Below are 9043 nucleotides of genomic sequence, written 5' to 3' on the forward strand. Positions count from 1 at the left end.
GGGGTAGGGGTAAGGGGTAGGGGTAAGGGGTAAGATGGAGAAATGGGATTCAGCCTAACACTCAAGGCAGATTGGAGAGAAACATAAAAAAACATTTTAGAAACTGTTTCCATGTGCTTGTAAAATAAACTGCTCTTTCAGTGTAAAGTCAGTGGAGTGTCCCTTAGTTAGTTAGTTAGTTCGTTACTCAACCGTGATAACATTTAAAACATCCTGTAAGTTCCCACTCAGGTGAAATATTCCCCCGACTCGGCCAATCATTAAACAGCATCTGGTCTTTCTTCACATTCCAGAGTTAACCAAAGAAAATCACAAATAGGAAACAAGTTACTATTTTGTCTGTTTAATGATTGAAAAACATTCAACACAACATATATATTAAGCAGAGTATATACAGTTTAGAATATGGACATTTCATAAGTCAGAAAGTATACCAGGCTGTGTTTCCATAGCAGCAACTCTCACATGGACACGGATCTTCCCATTTACACACACGCATAACCCTGTTTAATCCCTGTTTCGTGCATCTTTGCACAAACATTTCCTTATAAAGTACGCTGTTTTATACAGAATGTAGTTATAAACTGTATGTATGCACCATCAGATACTTCAAAATGACTGTAGCTGAACTACAGAGAACCGGAGTCTCTAGACAAGAATTCACAGATATTCACACAGGAGAAGTACTGCAATACTTCAGTGTGATACAAAATATACTTCAAAAGTTACTGTAGGTAAACTACAGAGGCCGGAGTCTGGATAAAACACAGTAAACTTGCACACACACACACACACACACACACACACTCTCTCGTACATATACACACATACATGCTTATGCTGATACAACAGTTAAATAACACACTTGCAAAATGTCAGAAAGTTATCAACGACAGCTTGACAGGAATCCAAACACATATCCAAGATGTATTTCCAGACGCTGTGGTTTTTAGCGCTTGTGTTTTGTACATGCCATGTGCTCGCCTATCCCTAAAGAGTAGTTTTAAAGTATTCTCTCTGCGTAGAAAAAAAGTAAAAGTCCTTCCCACAAGCCCATTTCACAGTCTGTGGTTTGGTGTGGAGTAAAAATATCCTCCAGCTCCGCTTGGCATCTTTCTAGAAAGCTCTTTGGACTGCAGGACATCAATGGAGATATTAGTTTCCAGAAAATCTAAAATGTTCTTGTTTCTTGGATATTTTGTAGTTTACTTGAGTATATATCTATATGCACTTCTCTTTAAAAAAAAAAAACTTCTGCTCTTTACAAAATTAAGTCATTTCAGAAGTTCTTAAATTGCACTAAAGAAAAGTGCTTTCAACTTTGCTCTTGCCCCAAAGTGCCAGAAAAAACACACACACACACACACACACACACACACACACACACACACACACACACACAAACTCACCACTGACTAAAATGCCCAAAGTGGGTACAGAAACCAGTAAAAATGAAGAAAACAACAAGGTTTCCCATGTAACAGGGGTAGTAAAGTCTTCACAGCCTGTGTATGAACATTAATTTCACTCTGCTGATGGAAGAAAAGTGACACCATAAAACATGTAAAAATAACTTAAAACTGTACACAGAAGGGAGGTCTTTTTGGAGTATTTTCAAACACTATTGTATTTATATTTTAAATACAATTTGCAGCTCACATAATCTACCATTTCTGGTCTTTTAAGTACCTAACCTAACTACCTTCGTGCGTGATTATCTGCTAACTCCCTGTAAATTGGGGTTTTAAGCATCTTCTTGCAGCAACAACACATTTTCCCCAGGACCAGGTCCAGCTGCTCAGGGGCCCTGAGGCCCCCCACTGATCCTCCGCTTCCCCCTACTCTCTTCGGATCCATGTGTGCCAACTACACATGACCATATAACATACATTTCCTAATATGCCATGACTAATATGCCCCATGTTTGCAGTGTGTCATCTAGTTAGTGACACACATATATTTAAAAATTAGATAAAAATCAAGGAAGGAGCCACCTTTGCCTTATTTCAATCATCACCAATTCAATTTATATTGTGCTTTATCATTCAGCCAAACATATGCAATTGATAAAATTACCACAAATTAATTGCCACATAATGTACCTGGGGCTTTTTGGGGCCATGGCGGTTCTGGAGCTAAGATACAGTTACCCCCTTTATCATCAAAACTAAACATAAAATCCCAGTAAAATTCAATTAAACCCTTTAATGTAGGCCTTTTCTGACTGAAAGATGATCTTAGTCCCATTGAAGTTTATTTGGACTCATACTTCTTTCATTTGCACTCTTTAAAGTATCAAATGTGTATTAATCCACAGCTGAAAATAGTCCCAAACAAATCCCCTGTTTCCTCCTTTTTAAGGCGAATCACTGAGCCTTTTTAAAATGAAAGAATATATTTGAGGGATTTTACTCGGAACCAATGGAGTCGGGGCAGAGTGCCACATAGTTTTTTTCAGAGATTATGTTGAGAATAACAAATATATAGAATAACTTGAGCCTTTTTCTTAAAAGGTGCTTTCAAAGTTTAAAAAATCTGTGTGTTCACAATGAGTGGAAAAAAAGCTGAGACGGGAGACCAAATGTCATTTGATTGTCTTGTGCGGATGTATATAACATCTTAGATCAGAGGCAACGTAAAGAAGTTCGTCAAGACTTTTGGCATTGACACGGTGTCGAGTTTGAAGCAGCTACACCGTGTCACACTTGTTTGTCAGTTGTTTTATGGCCAGGATGTGAGAACTGGCTTTGCAGGTCTCTTAAAGCACCTGGCTCCATTCCTCTGTAAAAGTAGCTCTCTCTCCAACCACACCTCGCACTCTGACACACACGTGGAAACTTCTAGCCTTTCACCTCCACCCGCAGGTACACACCAGAGTTTCAGGCTCGACAGGTAAGGACTGAAGAATTCTTTTTTCAGAGTTTATCAGGAGTCTTTCAGGAGCCCCAGTTTCCTCAGTGCATCCCTGCGCGATTCGTCCGTCGCCCCCCGTCCTGAAAACTGCACAGTGATGCCTTGGGGACGAAACATGGAGCTGGATCTCCGCCTCGGTTCAGGGGACGGGGCTCGCAGTGCTGGTTTCTGGGTAGTGCCGGCGCCATGGTATGACTGGCGAGAAGGTTTTGGGGCCGTGGTTGGAGCTGGAGCTTTAAAACTTCTTCCTGGGTTGTCTGAAGTGCGATTTAAGCCGGTGGTGGGGTTGAAGGTTCGGCTCTTGCCTCCATAACTGTTGAGCTCAGTGGGGAGTGGCTCTGATTTGGCGGGCAAGGGTTGACTCTTGTTGATATGGGAGCTGAGGATGTCGGGAAGGTCGCTCCTGGTCACGGCTGCCGGAACAGGGGTCATGACTTTGGTCTTTCCTCCGTAGTTGTTGAACTCGCTGGGTTTTGCCATAGCTGGTGGGAGGACTTTTGGTTCATGGTTAGTTGACAAAGTTTCAGGTTCGTTTCGGTGAGAAACAGAAGGGTTGACCGTGATGGATTTCCCTCCATAGCTGTTTGACTCCAGCGAGGTGACCTCAGCCGAAGGCGGCAAGGAGGCCTTTCTGTTCGAAGGAGGTGGATGGTAGCTGTTCTGTGGGACTGGTGGAGCTGAGGTGCTCAGTTGGTGGTTTCTATCTTCATACCTCTTGAGGGACTCTGTCCGCAAAATCTCTTGTGTCTCTCTTCTGGTGACATGAATCAGGCTCTGAGTTGGTGTCATAACATTGGCTTTTGGCAATTTGCTGTTGGTTTCTGTTGTTGGAGGAGCACTGGCCTCCAAAGGTTTGACACTGGTTTCTGCACCTGCAGGAGGATCCAGGGGGGTGCTGTTAGGGACGGCGAGGTGTGACGTACCCTCAGACATGGATGGGTTCCTGGTCAAGCCTAGCTTAGACAGAGCCTCCATCCTAGATTTATCCGGTGAGGGGTCCTTGAAGGAAATTTTGCGAGCGGGAGTATTTCGAGGCTCCTGTTCCACGGCCGGCTGAGGGTTCTCCTGCTGCAGAGGGTTTGGCGTTCCTGTTAGGTTTGCCAGCATCTGCGCCCGTCTGTCATTGAGTTTCATATTAGCCAGCGGCTGGTTCTGGTGCTCCTTGTTGCCATGGATCACGTTGATGTTAGCAGGAAAGTGGGTTGGCTTAACAGAAGTAGCAGAACCATGTTTAAAATCGCCACTATAGCTAAGTGGCTTGTCGGACTCCTGGCTGCTACGGCGGAGTAATTTGGAGGATGGGAAGTTGGAGGTTCCACCTGCCTGGTTCTCGGCTATCTGCTGGGCAATCAGAACCGGGGTGGGGATGCAGCCCGGGGGGTGGTAGTGGTGGCTGTCAGTCGACCCGTAGCTGCCGCTTGGCAGGGGAGGGTTGTACTCTGAAGGAAGGCCGTCCACCTGATCTCGCCTCGGCCTTGTCTCGAAGTGGCTTTCAGGGTTCTGCATCATACTCCGAAAATCTGGGAGGAACAATTTCAAAGTGAAAATCTGGGACAGACTTCAAGCCTCAGTTCATTCTAGGACTTTAGTTACTGTTGATGACATTGAAGTCATTTGTGGGGAATTAGCAACCTGGGGGCAGTTACTGTACAACTGAGAATGAAACATGGTGAGTCCAGTACATTTTAGACTGTATATATTAACTGACTATAGGTCAATACATAAATAAAGGATTCTGTATCCTGTATTCTCTAAATCAGAATTGTATTGCTGACCAGTGTGAGGATAGTCTGGATCAATGGAAGTGCATTTTCAAGATAATTTCCTGGTGCAGCGAATGTCCATCGGCTTCCGATTTCGTCTTTCGGGAAGCAACAATTACCTTTAAGCTAGCAGGCTATACGCTGAAAATGGCAAGTTTTCAAGAAGATTTAGATGTGCAACAAGGCACGCCTGCTTGGTTCTTTCAGGGAATTATTTAAAAGATTTACAAAGAATGTTTACAGCATTTACTCTCTAATCGGGATGTTTTGGAGGCAGTTGGTGGGATTGCTGTGGACCTGCTCTTTTATGGAAAGCGCAATGAGATAACTGTTGTTGTGATTTGGTCCTATATAAATAACATTGAATTGAATTGAATTGAACCCTCATGTTCAAATTTGACCCATTTACAAAAACTTTCTATATCAGAACTATGACAAAAGAACGTTGAAAAAAGTGAAAAATGTTTTAAAAAACTACAAAAATGCATGAAAAAAATTAATATGCTGAAAAAGTGACCAAAAAATCGGAAAAAGGAACAAAAAACCCATCAACAACATTGGAAAAAGCGACAAAAACTTGTTAAAGAATTGACTAACACATAATTTGAAAAGAATGTCAAAAAAGTGACAAATAATTTGAATAAAACTGACAAAAACGTTGAGAAAGCTGTAGAAAAAAAACTACAAAATGTTGAAATGTTCCACCAAAACACGTTCCTTCCCGAGACTTTTTAGCAGAGCCACCGTCGCTGCGTCTGTAGTTTAGCGCCAGCAACACTTATCCCATAATGCATCTGTGGTGTAGCCAGACCTTGCTCCGCAGCACTGTGGAGGTAGGTCTGGCAAAGCCAGACTAGTGTGAGGAGGACTCGGGAGTTCTGTGAGTCGTAGATCTAAGTATTTAGATGAATGGACCCCCCCCCCCGTTCATACAATAAAACCAACTGCTGTATTTACCTGGGTTGGTGGGATTGAAGACCGGCTCTTTGTTTTGACCCAGGTCGGGTTCTGGGCGTACCAGGTATATGATATCCTGGTCTTTGGGACTGGGAGGTCTGGCCAAGAGGGAAGGCCCAATAGGGCCGCTCCTCGCCGGGGTCTTCACTTGCCCGGGTCTCCGGTCGGTTTCTTCTAGACCGTCCTCCAACGAGTCGATGGTTTTCTCGAAGAACTGGATGCACTCCTTCTCCTCCTTCGTCAGGAACTGCAGTGCATCGTCTCTCTGTGGAGACCAAGGGACAGTAGGACACTGGTTGACATGGTGGGATTTCATCACTGTAACTCAAGTTTTTTACTATCTTGGCTTGGTCAGGGTCTGAGGTTGTTTCCAGTTCCTTAATATATCGACCAGATATGAATCATAGATACCAAAACAACAAAATAACGTTATTTACTCTTAATATTCACAGAAAGAGGTTGAGATTTAATGAAGGGAGCTGGGTTTCTAACCTGGCCACCTGAAAGACTGGACTGTACATGACCTCAGACCCCACCCTGATGAAGATAAGACACTTGAAGATGCTGAGTGAGTGATGGAGGCAGAGTGTCCTGGAGAGGAGTTGTAAAACCTGACTGTATTTTTAAACCAACTTCCTTAATCGTGTTGCACCAGTTGAACTTGACCCCTCTCTTCATCATTACCGCCACGTTACAAACAAACCACACACTCTGGCTTTCTCATGCAGTGGTCATGTGTCCAGACGGTTTTTTCCCCCAGTCCTGATAAAGATCAAGTCCACATATTTAAACCGTACTACATGGCAGTAGGGAATAATAATCCCTGGGAACAATGTGTAATAAACCCTTAAAATAAGCAGAGGTGAAAGAAGTTCTTTTAAAAGCAGATCCACAATGGGAAAAGTATTACATTACAATTATGAAGTAAAACTTATGTGAGCAAGTATTTGCAAAATAATCTGTTAAAATAATGGATTTTTAATTATAAGTTTATTGTTGACATTGGCAACAGCAGTTACACAAAATAATGTTAGTACTACTCATTAACATACTAACAGGCAGACTGAACCAACAGGGTTTTTTCCTTGGTTTGTGGAAGACTAACGTGTAGGTATTTGGCAGGAAATTTAGGGGGACTCCCTCGAGAAAAATGTATGTTTTGCAAGTAAAAGAAATATGCAATTTCACATAATTTAGCGCCAATCTTAGTACCATATCTATGCCTAAAATATTGGAAAAGCTAGAAGAGGTAATAAATAAATAGAAGACCAAACTGGGGACCATCTGCCAATATTAGATCTAAGAAAAATCCTTTATTTAGTTTTTGATGCTCATATTGATTTACATTCATTTGAAGGAGGTGCCACCCTAATTGGCTTGGGTGCTGCACCCAAAGCCTTATAATGGTAAGGAAGACCCTGCTAACTATTCAGTACTAGTTGTTTGAGTTTACAGATTCAGGGCAAAGGTAAAATAAGTTTTTCTTTGTCTTTAAGTCCAGTATTTGAGAAGCACTTCTCACACAAATAGACAACGCAGAGTTAAATGTAGTGTGATGATCTCAGGTTGTTTTACTATAATTACACAGCCACCAGACCCAGGGAAGCTGCTTATTTGGGCCATTTCAAGGTGATGACCTCCAGTTTGCGGCTGACATGACAAATAGCCTTTGTTGCTGACATCAGTGTTAGGAAAAAGTGCAACAACAAGGAAACACAGAGCCTTGTTTCAAAGACACCTGCTGGAGCAGCCAACTGAAACCAGTATAAGATGGTTTGAGCTGGAGTGAATAATGTCTATTGTCATGAAGCAGCTCAGGACCCAGAAAACTGCAGCTCGACCGGTTTGGTTGTGTTGTGCGTTGATAATGAATGTCATCCCCGAGGCACGCGAAGGGATTAGGTTGTTGGGCAGGTGTGATGTCTCAGCGTCTGTAAGTGACTGGCTGCATTGTGTAAACACAGCTCCGAGCCTGAAGTAAAGTTTGACTAATCAGCTGTTCATCTGATACGCTCGGTGTGTTTGCTGTGTTTCGGGAGACAATAGAACAAGACGACTCTATTCTCCAGTTCCCAGAACCCAGTGGTGTGATAACACAAACCTGTGTCGCCAGCGATGGCCAGGAAATCAGCTTTATTTATCCTAGTTGGTGGTGATCTCAAGGAATCAATGTTGCTCTCATAACTGTACGCTAAATAGGAAGCCTGCAGCCTGTTAGCGTAGCTTAGCACAAAGAGGGTCTTTCTACTTATTAGCAAAGAATTGAGTTGAAGGAACACTTTTATTTGCTTCCTTTAGAGTACTTCTACACTAGTCTTGCTCAATCTAAGTACTTCTTCCACCTCTGCTTGTTTCTAATCTTTATGCTAAGCTAACCAGCTGCAGACTGTAGCTTCATATTTAGCAGACAGACACACAGTTGCATTGATTGATTTTCATCCTAACTAAATAAGGAAAGCATTTAAATGTCCATTTTAATGTTTTTTTAATGCTACAGTTGTTACTGGTCACACTTTCCTGTTTGAATCAGGTTGTTACAGAGTTCAAGGGATGCAAATTGCAATAATCTACGTATATGGAACATGTTTTGCACTCCAAAATTACATAAATAGTTCCAGGAGCTCTCAAATTTGGTCAAATGTTTCACTATTTAGGATTTGAAATACTCACAGATGGCCTGGAGCTTCTGGCTGCACCCCCGTTGACCCCGTAGTGAGGCTGAGGTTGGGCCTGCAGACGGGCGTTCATGGTGCGAGGCTCAGACGTCATCGGGACATCTCATGGAGGGTCCGGCGTTCTCGCTCTGACGAATCATCAAAGTTTCCACTCAACGAGAGTCTGGAGAGAGAGAGAGAGAGAGAGAGAGAGAGAGAGAGACGTCAAACAACACCTTAAACAGACCGTTTGAGGTCAAAATGCAAAGAAGAAATATTCAGATCATTTTACTTAAGTAAAAGTACCAATACAAGACTGAAAAAATACTCCAAGTCCTGCATTAAAACTCCAACTAAAGTAAAAATCCTGATTGTGTCCACATATAGTATATAGTATATATATACTATAGTCCACTGGTTCCCAACCTAGGGGTCGGGCCCTTTAAAGGGTCACCAGATGAATGTGTAAGATGATTGATAGTAGAGAAGGTCAAGGTCAGAATGTAATGAAGTGGAAGCTGTTGACTTTATTTACTTATTTTTTTAAAGATATATTTTTGGGGCATTTTTGGCTGTAGACGTCTATGAGAAAGTGACCCACTTCTCACTTGATTTATTACCTCAGGAAACATTTTCCTAATGAGTTTATGGTCTCAGTCGCTAGTTTTAAGTCTTGTGCAACACAGAATGATGTTCATTTTTGGAATTATAGTCTCGTTTATTTTAAAATCGGCGATAAAGCGGGGGGGGGGGGGG

General features: G+C 42.4%; 1 protein-coding gene across 2 annotated transcripts in view; it reads right to left on the reverse strand.

The window, feature by feature from the left end:
* Positions 1–2719: 2719 nt before the first annotated feature.
* Positions 2720–9043, reverse strand: part of LOC117938766 (serine/arginine repetitive matrix protein 1) — an 8598-nt gene continuing 2274 nt past the window's right edge. The window contains exons 2-4 of one of the 2 annotated variants that reach the window (XM_034863624.1): positions 8304–8471; positions 5634–5898; positions 2720–4433 (exon numbers count right to left, since the gene is read on the reverse strand). In XM_034863624.1, the coding sequence (XP_034719515.1) occupies positions 2926–4433; positions 5634–5898; positions 8304–8402 (1872 nt within the window). In that variant the 5' untranslated portion in view covers positions 8403–8471 and the 3' untranslated portion in view covers positions 2720–2925. Of the gene's footprint in view, positions 4434–5633; positions 5926–8303; positions 8472–9043 lie in introns of both variants that reach the window. The other variant, XM_034863622.1, reaches the window with a different exon arrangement.

Source organism: Etheostoma cragini, chromosome 23, assembly GCF_013103735.1.
Source record: "Etheostoma cragini isolate CJK2018 chromosome 23, CSU_Ecrag_1.0, whole genome shotgun sequence".
Taxonomy (NCBI): domain Eukaryota; kingdom Metazoa; phylum Chordata; class Actinopteri; order Perciformes; family Percidae; genus Etheostoma; species Etheostoma cragini.